We start from the raw sequence: 14,772 nt of genomic DNA, 5'->3' as shown, positions 1-14,772 counted from the left end.
TAAAATGGTAAGTGACAAAAAAAGACCCTAAATCTAAGTGGATTCCCCACTTACCAGTGTAAGTCACAGCGGTTGAGCCGTACGTACCACTTTGAGTGTAGGATGGCACCACAGTGGCTGCGGCGGCTGCAGCAGCTGCTGCAGCTGGCTGCACGGTGGTGGAGACAGGATAAACAGTGAAGGTGGTCGTCGCTGGGTTGGGTGCAGCTGGTTTTATTGCCGTGACCTGGCGAGTCGGTTGTGCCTGGGTGTATTGTGTTGCAGCTTGGCTATATCCCGCCTTTGCAGCTGGAAAAAAAAACATATTCAGCACCTCTTATTAAAAGATTTAAAAGAACACTAACAGAAGGTTATCGTTAAATCCAACTTGCTGGGTCTCATAAGATATGCTATGAATTGTTGTAAACTCCACCCAAATTTAGCAGCCCCAGACTCAGTGAGCTCTATCAACGAACACCATGTGGTAGGATGCACAGTAAAGCAATCACTGATTAACGTTTTAATTCATACTTAGTTATTCAGCAAAACAGCAGCAGTCAGTCAAGAATCTCTTCATTTATCTGATCATGCAACATCTGGAGTGGCACTGGATTCTCAAGTTGAGACAGAGAATGTTCTCTTCAGGTTGTTGCTGGAAGCCTAGATCCGCAGGCCAATTTCATCCAGCTCCCCATCCCTCCCTCCATTTCATCAGCCCCCACCTCCCTCCCTCCCTCCATTTATTTTACCCTCCACTCCCTGCATAAACCTGATACGTTACTGGAAGGGAAACACAAAAATATTGCTTAATCAGCCAAAAGCTTGGACCACACTGGCCTGCACCCAGTAACTACAGTAAAAGTGGGTCATTCTCCCAAATATGACTTCAAAGACTCTGACCCGAAGCAAAAGAGTTGAAATGTAACACTTTACATTTACATGGGTCAAACTTAAACAGCAGGTTTTTTTAAAAATAATGCACTTTAGTTTTCAAATAGTAATAAGTCATCCGTCCCACATTCATACAGAATTAAAACATTTAAAGCCTTACCCAAGGCTTTATTCAATGGGAAACCTATTGGCATGCTCAAAATTGTAATGAACTATAGTACCACCCACCCATTTTAGTCAGATAAGATTTGCACAACCATCCAATACATCAACCTAGCCGTATCTTTAAAAAAAATTGAGATGAAAAAATATATACTCAATAAAATCAACACCTCTGGGGCTAGTACTCCAGTTTAGCAAATGAAACTCTACATTACTTATTTGCTAACGTAGATGTGGTACAAGTTATGTAGAAGCAGAGGTTACAGTATTAATATTGATTATCCTCATACTTTAATTATTCTTTCCTTTGTCATCAAACTCACCAGCTTGGTAGTAAGCTTCTGCTGCAGTGGGTTGTGGCTGAGCCGCAGCAGTAGGCTGCGGATAGTATTGTTTACTGTCATAGGCGAGAGCTGGTGCTGTGGATCTCACGTATGTATAGGTATCCTAATATAAAAAGAACAGGGTTACCAAACCGAACTCCCAAGATTTTTATTACTCATCACATTTGTCCTGCATTAGCATTGGAAAGAAAACATTGCAGAGAAACTGATTGAGATCATCAAAAAATAGTCCTAGGAGCAAAAATTAATGACATAAGAAAAATTATCTTTGCATTTGATATAGTGCTGTATCACATTATCGAGACATCTCAAAGTGCCTCCAGGATTTACTGTAAAGTGGGGCATCTGTGTGGGCGAATGCAACAGCCAATTAACAATAATAATAATCCTTGCATTTGATATAGCACTTTTCACGTCTTCTAGATGTCTCAAAGCGTTTCACAGAATATACTGTAAAGTGAATTGGTTGTATATTTGTGGGCAAAATGCGACAGTCAATTGCACACAGCAGTGACCCACAAACAGTCGTGGATTGAAGTGAGCAATTTTATGTCCCACAAACAGCAATGGAGTAACCAATTTTTATGGAGAGTGGGGGAGGATTTGTTGGCCAGGAAACTGGGAGAAACTCACTCTAATTTGGATTTTAAAAATTCAGCCATAAATAGGATTTTTTTCCCTCTCTGATAGAAGCAGAAGGAACTATTAGGTCTAGTACAAAGTCAGACAGAAAAGATAGATTACAGGCTGAATTTCCCATATGTAACGAGTCAGATGATGTCAGCTGGAAGCATTGGAATTAACCTTGATGCCCTTATGTTAGGGAAAGACAAAGGAAGAAAAATATAGCAAGCCTTCCTTTCTCCACCAAAGTAATGGCCTCTGATGTACAAGTTTGGAAGTTGGACATGCAGAACATTTGGTAGAAAACTTACTTAAAATTGCATGAAATTCCAAAATATTGCATTTTCATTTTTTGTTAGCATTAAAAAAATCCACAAGGTATTCTAGAATAACAGAAAGATTTCCAGTGCCGAAGGTTTCCCCCAAACTGTTGTTACCTGGTTACTGAACCGGTGAGCCATATAACTTATGTTCAGTGAACTGGTAACACTAATAATAATATTAATAATAATCCTTGCATTTGATATAGCGCCTTTTCACATTGTGAAGATGTCTTCAAAGAGCTTCACAGAATATAACGTAAAGTGAATTGACTATATTTTGTGGACGAAAGTAGTGTGGGAGAGATCAGATGGACCAAAGAGATTGTTACAGAAGCGCAACATATTATTAAACATACAATTTGACGTTTTTCCTCCAATAAATATTCAGCTAAAATCTGACAACTGCAATCAACATCACGTGCTTTATTTATGGTGTACCTGGTAGTTCTGTGTGGTGACTGGCGGCGGCGGTGGAGGGGCTTCTTGCTGCCGTTGTGCATATCCGTAGTCTGCTGCTGTGTGTGCAGTCTGATACCCCCCATAGGCAGCTGTGGCAACAGCAGCTGCTGCAGCAGCTGGAACTGGCCTGGCTGCTGAAGCAGCAGCGGCAGGAGCATAAGCTGCAGTCACAGCGTGAGCAGCTACTGGGGCCTGATGGACAGTGTAGCTGCCAGCTGTGGTGGGATGGGAGTATGCGATGCCAGTGGCCGGCTGTTGGCTGCGAAATTCAAAACAAACAAGACACGTTTTGATTACATACGTAGAATTCTCAGAGCCTTCAAATAGCAGTCGTGATACTCTGGCTTTTTTTTTAAAAAAAAGCAAAAACGATAATGTCAGTATTTCGCTTCAATAATTACCAAAGTTCCATTACATTTCAGAATTTGATGAAGAATTTGCAGCTCTTCATTGTCCGAAAGCAAATACATTCATGTTGATTCAGCTTTTTGGGGGCTCAAAGGGGAAGATTTACTGGCACCAAGTGATCTTTTCTCACTATATCAATGCAAGTTGTTATTGTTTCCTTTGAGGCCCATTTGACTGGCTCAAAACTTTAGTACTTGGGGAATCTTCTTCTTGTGTTTAAGAGGATTCTCAGATAGTTCCAGACAGGCAGACTGACACGTTTATTTTCTGCTTCAAGTTTATGCGCCATTGTTTAGTTAGAGAGATGTGTGCAAGGTCTTCATCCACATCACTTACGTTCAAAAATCAAGCTCTATTACTGCAATGCTTGGAATACAATCGAAGGCCCATCAATCTACCAAAACCTGACAAATCCAATAAGGTACAGAAAGAAAGCCTTTTAAAATACTTTTGAAAAGGGTTAATACAACAACAAGATTGCATTTATATAGCGCCTTTCACGTCGGGAGGACGTCCCAAGGCGCTGGACAGTTGGGTCAGGACCCGAGCAGGAGGGAAATGGTCAGGGTGAGGGGAGGGAAGGGAGGGAGCGAGGAGGGGGAAGAGAGTCGAGAGGGGAGCTGAAGGCACGGTCAAAGAGAAAGGTCTTGAGACCGGCCTTGAAGGAGGAAAGGGAGGAAGCGGCGAAGGCACTGGGGGATGGAGTTCCAGAGCCTCGGGGCTGAGAGGCTGAAGGCCCGGCCACCGATGGAAGGGCGGTTGGGGCGGGGGATGTGTAGCAGACCGGAGCCAGAGGAAGGCCGACGAGGAGAGAGTTCCCATAGTCCAGCCTTGAGGTGATAGAGGCGTGGACCAGAGTTTCAGCAGCGTGAGGGGTGAGGTAGTGCCGTAGTCTGGCAATGTTCCGGAGGTGATGGAAGGCGGTGCCAGTTGTGGCGCGGATATGGGGGAGAAAGGACAACCCAGGGTCGAACAGAACCCCGAGGTTCCTGATTGGCTTTGAGAGGTGGAGAGTGCAGCCTTGGATGCTGATGCTGTCAGTGCCTGAGGTGCGGAGGCGCTGACGTGAGCCAATCAGGAGGGCCTCAGTTTTGCGCACATTGAGTTGAAGAAAGTTGTCTCTCGTCCAGGACTCGATGTCGGACAGGCAGCTGTCAGGACATCGGGGGTCGTGGAGTTGAGGGTAGAAGAGGAAAGGTAGAGTTAGGTGTCATCCGCATACATGTGAAAGTTAACCCCATGTCTGCGGATGATGTCACCGAGGGGGAGCATATAGAGGGTGAAGAGGAGGGGACCGAGGACAGAGCCCTGAGGGACACCGCACGAGACAGTACATTTACATAACAACTTTCACATCAAGAGGATGTCTTAAAGAGCTTGACACTGCTGGCTGGGCACTCGAACTGAGGGTAGGTGCCGAACGGGGTGGATAACAGAAAATGTGGTCAAAATAGGCCTCAAATAAAACATGGAAAGAGAAACGGTCATTTGGTGCCCTTTCAGAAGGCATCTATAACTTGCTCCTTCATGGATTTACTCATTCCAATTAATTTTCAAAAGCTAGATTTTAAAAAAAATTGCTCTCAGCTTCTAAAAGATAAAACAAATGACACAATATCTATTTAACCTCTCATGTAGGTTGCTCTTCCTTTCCAAAGTCCCAACCATTCACATTTCATACATCACTTGATCATTTCTGTTCACTGTTCTCTTTCTAACATATCATTAAGATTATTCATACAACACATTTATTGTTTTCCTTAGAAGTCTATTCCAGACATTCACAAATACAGGGGATAGGGGGAGGGGAAATCCTTTAATATATGTCTTGCATGAGCTTATTTATTTTATACTTGTGTCATGTGAGCTATCTGTGAGTTTACAACCTACTTGTATCTAGGTTCCCAGCAATTTAAAAACCTAGCTCCTTTCAAGTGCTTTCCATAATGAAAAGGTTACCTCAGAGTCACTGATACCATTACTTGGAGCCTCATTCCTGGAACCACCCTTAATGTTTCTCTTGGAACACTCACCAATGTCCTTTTGAAGGCAAAATATCAAAAATGCGCAATTATTCTGAATGTGGCCTCACCGGTGACCTATTACAAACTGCTTCAAATGAACTCTGTTAGTACTGTGCACGATTATCATGGTCAACAGCTTCACACTAACTAGAAAAAGTCAACCAAGCCTAAATCATTTTTCTTTGATTAACACCCCCTTCATAGCTTGTGAATTACCTTAGAACACTTAGTTGATCCAGAACCAAGAACACACTTTGTAATTTTGAGAGCGTTCTTCCTCACTATTCAGTTACAAATAACAGACCAGAGCTGCAGAATTCAACTGCTCACTTCCAACAAGCCACTTATTATAAACATCAGCTTCCCATTGCCAGGAGAGTTTTCACTTAGTTAATTTGCTATTAATGTCATAAGCCTCATAATGCTCTAAAGTCTCTATTAGCAGCAGAGTAGGCGCAGACATTTTGTGTTAAGGTGCTGGTTCCCTGTTGCATGACCAAAATATTTGCTGCTGTAGGGCTGGGGGAACTGAATTGCAGGCATCATTGCATGCAAAATGATTTTCCAAACTGTATTCATAGTAATTTTCTGTCAAAACAAAATCACATTTCTGTCCGATGTGGCAGGACTAAAATCTCAACAGCAGAACTAGAAAAAGAAATTGCAACTGCGGCTATCAGAGACAGTGGGAGGAACCCATTATCGTGATGTTGAACTTTTTTTTAGGTCAACCAGGTACATGAAAAGTGGAAACCTTTTAAGATTGCTTAAAGAGTATTCAAACTAGAATTCCACACATGCAACAACAAAATTACATTTATATGGTGCCTTTCACGTCGTCCCAAGGCACTGAAATCTATAAATGGAAATTTCTCTGTGTGGAACAGAGTGCACCGGAAGGATGCACCATGTTTAACAACAACAACATCTTGGATTTATATAGCGCCCTCCACGCCGGACGGCATCTCAAAGCGCTTTACAGTAACGGATTCTGGGACCGAGCCGGGGGAAGGGGGAGGAAGGTGACCAAAGGTGCGGTCAAAAAGAAAGGTCTTCAGCAGAGACCTGAAAATAGGAAGGGAGGGAGCGAAGGGAGTTCCAGAGCCTCGGGGCATAGTGGCTGAAGGCACGGCCACCGAGGGTGGAGCGGAGGACTCGGGGGACGAGGAGGAGGCCAGACCCGGAGGAACGGAGGCAATGGGTACTATTTTGAGGAGAGAGGAAGTCAGAGAGGTAGAGGGTTGCAGAGGAGTGCAGGGACTTGAATACAAGGGTGAGGATCTTGAAATCGATCCTCTCTGGGATAGGCAGCCAGTGCAGTCTGGCAAGGACTGGGGTAATCGGGGAGCGGAGTTTCGTGCGGGTGAGATTGCGGGTGGCAGAGTTTTGAATGATTTGGATTTTATGGATGGTAGTGGATGGGAGACCGGCGAAGAGGGCGTTTACCTAAATCCAGAGAGTATTAGGTGCAGGCTGGCTAAGGCCACGGCCCAGAGTGTTCACTGAGGTACTGTTGAAGTTTAACCAGCTAAAGCCACACACCTGCTATTGAAAACACTGTCTGGGAAACATCCTGCTGCTTGTCCCGCTAGGACCACCCGACTCGTTGGGCTTTGGCTTGTAAGGTTAACGGGAACCGATGGAGAAAAATCTCATGTGACTGATCTGCCCCTCCAAGTCCTGCAGACTGGACAGGCTGACCTGTCATCAGCAGAAAGACAGATTTGGAGAACTGAGGATGCCCCCCCCCCATGAGGCAAAGCAAGAATGCCATCAGCACTTCAAGTGCAGCATTAAAAGCATCAACAAAAATGCCTACAGTGTTTTCAGATCTGGAAGAATGAACTCTATTCTGTTAAGAATACAATCAATCACTAGGAAAAATTTAAGGGAGTTAGTTTTAGCCCAACGGACACCAGACCCGAGTCTAAATTAGTAATAGTTTAATTTGGGGGAAGGGGTAATGTTGAAAAGGAAATTTTCATCAAGGCAAAATGAAACATTAGTTACCAAATTAATGGAATACTCAAAACAGGGATATTAAATAGAATTTTCCATGCATTACATAATTGAATGATCATTACTCTTGTGACAAAGAAGACTACGAACCAATACAAATCTTACCCCCTGGTATCAGAAGTTCAAGGGAAAAAAAATTTAAGCTCGAGAACACACTTTGAAAACTGCAGAGAACATTTAGCGATCAAAGGGTTAGTTGTTAAAATATTGAAAAGATCCTTTATACCCAGAAAGAATCCCATTACAGCGTGGGGTTTTCTTTTGTATGTGGTGCAACAGTCCGAGCCTGGAGAAACTGAATTTACTAGTAGGAATTCTGCCTGTTACCACAGTTCCAGTTTAGCTCCAAGAACCATTATGCAAGGCAAGTGATTTGCAATACAAAATTTTAGTCTATTTTTAGTCTAACCTACTTTGAAATTTCTGTTCAACAATTCTTTTGGAGGGAGGCAAATTCAGTAGGAATAAGGAACAGTACTTCATATTCAAGCTATTTATTGTTTATAGCCTTGTATTGTACATTTGCTTGCAACAGCAACTGACCAAAGCTGATAAATTATGAAATCATTTGAAAAAAGTCAAATTGTATTTAGAAAAAACAAATTCAATCACTGATTCGTTCCGCCGCCTTAACCCTCCCAACCACCACTCACTCCCTATCTCTCCCTCACACTACGCCACTACCCACCCCTCCCTCCTCACCTTCAAACCTGAATCCCCCTACTCTCTCACTATCACTATACCTGCATGAAGCCCACCACCTGCTCCCTCGACCCCATCTCTATCGCTCTCCATACCTCCCAGCTCCACCTCCTCGCCCCTTTACTCTCAGACCTCGTCAACATCTCCCTGGCAACTGGGCCGTTCCCACCCCCCTAAAAACAGCTGTCATCACAACTATCCTAAAAAAAAACCTTCCCTGGACCCATCGCTGCTCACAAACTGTTGCCCCATCTCCAACCACCCCTTCCTCTCCAAGGTCCTTGAAAGAGTTGTTGCTTCTTAGCTTCACAGGACTTCGAGACATTCTCCTGACATGAAAAGCACTTTATCAAAAGCAAGGATTAGAGTATTATTATTAATAACTTACTTCCACCAAAGTCTTTTGCTTGAGTGTCATCAATCTACAGTTGCATTCTTGTGATATACAACTCAGCTAAATTATTAATATCTATCTTTGTTAAGTAATTTATTCTCTAAGCCAATTGGCTATCATGTCACCAAAGTAATATTTACCACCTACTGAAAGACAGAACTATTGAAGGCACTTTAAAGGATTAAGTTGTTAGGCTCAGTGAAGGTTTTGCTAATAAGGAAGGTTGGGTCAGCTGAGAGAGGGTATAGTTCTAGGTCAATGTGAGACTTGTGAGAGCATGAGAGCAAGAGAAAACCTTAGTCAAATATAACAAATTGGTGCTGTAATAGCAAGAGAAATTTAGAAGTCTTACACTGAATTAAGAATATTCTTGTTTTTTCCTCTATCTTTCCTCCAGCTAGCATCAGTCAGTATTGTTATCAGCTGCATTTAGTCCACTAATAGTCAATTCTGTATATTCTGTGAAGTGCTTTGAGATGTCTAACGGTGTGATAATGCACGACATGAAATGCAAGGATTATTATTATTATTGTCAACACTTGAGTTTTGCCTAGGCCTCCTGCTGTACTAAGATGCTCAATAAGGGCCTTTGATACCAAGCACCTTTCTTCACACAGGTGACATTTTTTTAAATCAAGTACATGTATTGTCACATATCCACATAAACTTAGCTTTTGAACCAACAGGCACTCTAGTTAAACAACTATAGCAGAGACCAAGAGTTACACTCGAGTAACCTCTCTGCTGCGTTCCATCAAATATCCTTGAAAAGGAACCCAATATGTGCTGTGTTGACAGCAGTTTCACATTGCTCGGAAACCTTTGGTTTCTTTTTCCAATATACATTACTTTTCATTTATCTTCATTAAAATTCACCTGACACTCCTTACAACAAATTACATTTATATAGCGCCTTTCACGTTGGGAGGATGTCCCAGGGCAATGAACAGTCAGGAATCAGGACCTGAGGGTGGGGGGGCATGGTTGGGATAAGGAGGGCAGGAGGAGGTAGGAGGGTGGCGGAAGGCATGGTCAAAAAGGAGGGTCTTGAGTCGTGCCTTGAAGAAGGTAAGAGAGGGAGCAAGGCAAAGGGATTGTGGATGGAGCTCCAAAGAATGGGGGCAGAGAGGCTGAAAGCTCACCGCCGATGGTTGGGCTGTTCGGGCAGGAGACCTGGAGCAGGCCGGAGCCTCCTGAGCGGAGGGAGTGGACAGGTTGATAGGGGGTCAGCAGGTCAGAGATGTAGGAGGGGGCAAGGCCATGGAGGGTCTTGAAAGTGAGGGTGAGGATTCTGGATTCTATCCTGACGGATGGGGAGCCAGTGGAGCCGGGCGAGGGTGGGGGTGGTGGGTTCACGGAGCATAGTGCGGAAAAGGACATGAGCTGCAGAGTTTTGGATGATAAAGTCCAGCTTTTGAAGGGAAGAGTTAGGAAGGCCAATTAGCAGGGAGTTCCCGTAATCGAGCCTTGATGTCACGAATGCGTGGGCGAGGGTTTCGGCAGCCTGAGGGGTGAGGCAGTGGCGGAGTCTGGCAATGTTGTGGAGGTGGTGGTAGGCAGTGCGGATGTGGGGGAGAATGGACAGTTCAGGGTCGAACAAGACACCCAGGTTCCTGACTGGCTTAGTGAGGTTGAGTGTGTAGCTGTGGAGGCTGATGCTGCCAGCGCCTGAAGTGCGGAGGAGCTGGTGCGAGCCAATCAGGAGGGCCTTGGTCTTGCTGATGTTGAGTTCAAGAAAGTCGTCCCTCGTCCATGACTTGATGTCGGACAGGCAGTCAGTCAGAACGCCAGTAGTCCTGGAGTTGAGGGTGGAGGCAGAGAGGTATCATCCGCATACATGTAGAAATTTACCCCATGTCTACGGATGATGTCACCAAGGGGGAGCATATAGGGGGTGAAGAGGAGGGGACCAAGGACAGAGCACTGAGGAACGCCGCACAAGACGGTGCAGGAGCTGGAGTAGAAGCCGTTTGCCGCGACAAAGTGGAGGCGGTGTGAATGGTAGGACCTGAACCAGTCAAGGACAGAACCTTGAAGTTTGAGGGGGAGGAGAGGCAGTGGAGGAGGTTTGAGTGGTCCACGTTGTCAAAGACGGCGGAGAGGTCAAGAATGATGAGGAGGCAGAGGGAGCCCTGGTCACACGTGGTCAGGATATCGTTTGTGACCTTGACCAGAGCAGTTTCCATGCTGTGGGCAGCAAGGAAACCCGATTGGAGGGGTTCATGGAGGGAGTGAGAGGAGACCCCATTGCCAGTAGTGGGGTCTTTAAGGTTCAACTGAACAGGCAAACAGGATCTCAGTTTAATGTTGGATGTAAAGGATAGTACCACTAACAATAATCTATTTGCAAGATCAGGCTAGACTATCAGCCCAAAGTAGCACCCAAACCTACACCCAAACTACTAAAAGCACCAAGAAAACAGCTTTTTATTGGGAAGATAGTGCAGCAAAATCTGGAAAATGTTAATACCTCAGGGATCCAACAGCTACTACACAATAATTCCAGATCTTAAATCATGATGTGAGGAGTGGAGGAATATTCCAGAGAAGAAATATCTCCTAAAATCGCCCCTGCAGGCAATTTCTGACTGGTAAGAAAGAAAGCTTTTTTATATCAAGTTGTTTCACCATTAACTTGCCTTTCCAACACCAATAATATTTTCGTCCTTTACTATTCAGCGCACATCTATCAACTCAGGTTTAAAAACACCATATTAAAGACAATGTAAAATAATGTGTATGCAGTAACAGTTACAGTTCATTTACTTTTCCAGGTTATAATTTTTATGATCAGTGCAGTAACAGGATTAATGATTTTGATAGCAACAACTTGCATACATCAATATGGGTGAACTGCACAAGACCAGAACTGGAAAATAGATACTTGCCAACTCGCCTGGGGTGGAATTATTTTCCAGCTACACAAACTGAAAAAAACACTCAGCTTGTTCATCCACTGTTAATGCTGAGTTAGCTGATCGCTGCCAAAGCAGCCATAAGAGAACTAAAAAAAAATGTTTTTAGCATCCTAGGCCAGAGAAGGCAACAGTTTCTTTGTAAAATTAAAACAAAATCAACTCCAATAATAACAGCCATAAAGATCCAAATGAAATCTTTTTTCTGTATTGAGTTAGCTGATCTCACCTCAGAGAACTATAATTGCCTAAGCTCACTGAGGTAGGGAGAAAAAGAAAAAGCTAGACTGCCGTTCCTCATCACCATCTACTAAATTTTGCAGGAAAAAAAGAGAAATGGAACGCACCAGTAAACAGCTTTGGATTTGACTCAGATTTTCACACATTTGAATTTTACAAAAGCTTCATCAAAGCATATACTGCTCATGAAGAATGTACCCTATCAGAGAGCAAATGGTGCCTGGGGAATTGTACTCACCAACAGTCAGCACCTTTGATTGAAGGGGGGGAATGAAATGTGCCAGGTTAGCTGTTGCCAGAACAAAAATGCAGCAAATGGATAATATCAATTAACCCTACCCACTGCATACAAATCGTATAAGTCTCAAGACATAGTAAATCAAATTTATAGAAAAGTCGTTACATCTATCTACAAGAATGGTTTGATGAAACAATTACTTTAGTTGGATTTCTTTTTAAAGACCTTTAGATGGAAATGTGCTTTTATACAAACTCTTTCTACTGTATCATTCTTCACCACAATAAATTCTACAATAGCTTTCAGCAGATGTATCTGACTTTTTGCAGAGCAGGTGGTCAGTCCGAGTGATGTAGCAGCTATATGTTAAGTGGGTGAGGGGCTGTTGGCAATTTAAAATTCAAAACATGAACCCTCCCAGCAGCCTGCACTCTCCAGTAATACAGTAAACATAATATGTTTGGATGATGCCAGAATGCAACAATTCACATCCTATTCTCGTATCACAATGCAATACCAACAAAAAATATCTCAAATCATTCCCAGTAATATAAGCAGGGCACGATATTCAATTTAACATAGTTGAAGACTATTTTTAATTAAGATACTAATGCACAGTGTATGAGGCATCATGAATTCTATTTGTGTCTCCTTGCAAAGCTCTGAATTTTGTTCAGAGATCAAGCCCATAACCTGATCTATAAGCTAAATTGTAAACATGGACTAGTATGAGTTCACTCGCTGAATCTATTGCAAGTTTTATACATTAAGACTCAAATTTCTGAACATAAATAATTCAGGACTATACTTTCATACAATAGTGTTAGGTTGCACTGTTCTGCCTTCAGCATAAATTACTCAAAACTATTAAGTGACTAATAACAGTATGCAAATAAACCATTTAAAAAGGTTAGAAAACTGCAGTGACTGGGAGGAAGAAAGTAGGATGTAAGATTATTTTAGCTAACTAATTCAATATAGAATTAAGAATCACGTTTGAAATACATGGAATAAAACATACAAAATGCTAGCCAAAAAAGACTAAGATCCATCTAGTTCGCCTTCCATCTTCCTGGCAGTCGCATGCACATATGTCCCAAACTACCCATGTACAATATCCCATGTTATTTCCTAAAATAAAACTATCTAATCTGTGTTTGAAAGAATCAACACTTCCTGCTTCAACTGTCTCCCTATGGAGCCTGTTCCACAGGTTCACTATTCACTCACTGAAATAGTGTTTGCATAGATTTGTTTTGAATTTACCCCTTCAATCACAGCCTGTGTCCTCTGGTTTTACTATTCTGGATAAGTTCAAACAGCCTGTCATGATCTATATTGTCTTGCCCTTTTAGAATCTTAGACAGCAATCATGTCACCTCTCAATCTTCTCTTTTCCAGCATGAACTTGCCCAATATACTTAGTCACTCCTCACAGTCCAGTCCTTCCATTACCCTCCTCTGTATCTTCTTGATTTCTGCAATATCTTTTTGTACTGCAGCAACCAGAACTGTACACGGTATCTATGTATGGTTATATTCTTTAATTAGTTTTTAATTGTCTTTAAATAGTCTTTAATTGTGAACACATTGGCCAAAAATATTAGTTATACATTAACAAAAATTAATATTCATTTTTCTCAAAATGTTGTCAGTCTTTCCATTGTACAGGGTGCGAGTAAGACCCCAGTCTAACTAGCCTTACCTGTTTGATACACAAACATCTATATTGTTGCAACCTAGTTTACTTAAAAGGCAGGGGAAGGGCTGGGGAACAACACAATACTTTTAGAATTTTTTTCTGGTAGGGGGGGAAGAGGGTGGGGGGGAAGGGGGGGGGGGTTTGATCCACTTGACAAAACCATCACGTACAAAAAATCCCTCCATCATTAAAGCTAACCCTGTACCTCAATTTGAAGACTTTTAAAAAATATATGCAGTATATATTTTTCCAATAAACAGAATTCGTTACCTACACTGTTCATTTGATTCACCGAACGGTAAACTCGGTGATTACTGGAAACGCTGATTTTTAAACACCAACACATAGTTATACAAATACGTGACGAAAAAATTTTTTTTTTTTTTTGGGGGGGGGGAGGGGGGGGGAGAGAGGGGAAAAAAAACAAGAAATTTGAGGTGGTGTTTTTTTGTGTTAAAAAAAAAGAAACGCGGGGCAAGGATGAACGATTAAGAAATAAGAGGGAGGGGGGGGGGGGGGGGGAGAGAGAAACAGTTTCCAGACAGAATATGTGTGTGTTTAGAAAGACAGTGAGAGAGAGAGAGATGGGTGTTGGGTGAGATGAGGTGTGCAGAGTGTATAGGTGTGTGTGTGTGTGTGAGGAGGGGGGGGAGGGGAGGGTAAGGAGAGGGGGGGGGGGGGGGGGGGGGGGGTGAAGAGATGTGTTTGAAGGCACCGCTGGCGGTGGGTCACGTACCTGTACTGTGCAGCACCACCATGGGTAAATCCAAAGTAGTTACTGGTAGCCATTTTGGCATCTTCGCCGAGCCGGCCGGGCACTGTGCGGCACGCGAGGCGCCCCAACAAACAGGGAGGGGGGGCAAAACAGGGGAAACACGGTTAGCGAGCTCACCCCAAAGGCACCGTCCGGCATCACTACACTCCCAGCTACACGTAGAAAGCATCAGTTACCGAAACCGGCGCGTTTTTAGGCGTTTTATTCGACACTTACCGTAGGTGAAAGAAACGACTGGGCATATAGGAATCATGGGGGTTTCTTTGAGCGACCAACTCTGACCTTTCACCCGCTGGTGACCCGTGGATGTTACGTCACTGAGCGGCGGCGGCCTCTTGCTCTCCTGCGCATGTGCCACACGCCCGCCCGCCCCCCCAATGCCTTCTGGGAGTTGTAGTGCTTCGGGTGCTGCTTGTGCCCTTGGTTTCAGCTGCATGTTGGAAGCCAAGATGGAAAGGAATAATGCATCGCAATGAATAAATAATCAAAGCAAAGGGCAGATTTATTTGGTTTTTTTTTCCCCCCTCCACAAAATACACAGTCACTTTACACTTTACAGTATATCCTGTGAAG

General features: G+C 43.3%; 1 protein-coding gene across 3 annotated transcripts in view; it reads right to left on the bottom strand.

The window, feature by feature from the left end:
• Window positions 1-14,501, bottom strand: part of zfr (zinc finger RNA binding protein) — a 44,297-nt gene extending 29,796 nt beyond the window's left edge. The window contains exons 1-5 of one of the 3 annotated variants that reach the window (XM_007897156.2): window positions 14,416-14,501; window positions 14,161-14,242; window positions 2,762-3,041; window positions 1,356-1,479; window positions 55-288 (exon numbers count right to left, since the gene is read on the bottom strand). In XM_007897156.2, coding sequence (XP_007895347.1) covers window positions 55-288; window positions 1,356-1,479; window positions 2,762-3,041; window positions 14,161-14,242; window positions 14,416-14,452 — 757 coding nt within the window. In that variant the 5' untranslated portion in view covers window positions 14,453-14,501. The remainder of the gene's footprint in view (window positions 1-54; window positions 289-1,355; window positions 1,480-2,761; window positions 3,042-14,160; window positions 14,243-14,415) is intronic. The other 2 variants (XM_007897157.2, XM_007897158.2) reach the window with 2 other exon arrangements.
• Window positions 14,502-14,772: the final 271 nt, after the last annotated feature.

This window comes from Callorhinchus milii, unplaced genomic scaffold (genome assembly GCF_018977255.1).
Source record: "Callorhinchus milii isolate IMCB2004 unplaced genomic scaffold, IMCB_Cmil_1.0 Scaffold79, whole genome shotgun sequence".
NCBI classification, from domain to species: Eukaryota; Metazoa; Chordata; class Chondrichthyes; order Chimaeriformes; family Callorhinchidae; genus Callorhinchus; species Callorhinchus milii.
Note: the sequence above shows the minus strand (reverse complement) of the source record. Positions and strands in the feature narration are given on the sequence as shown.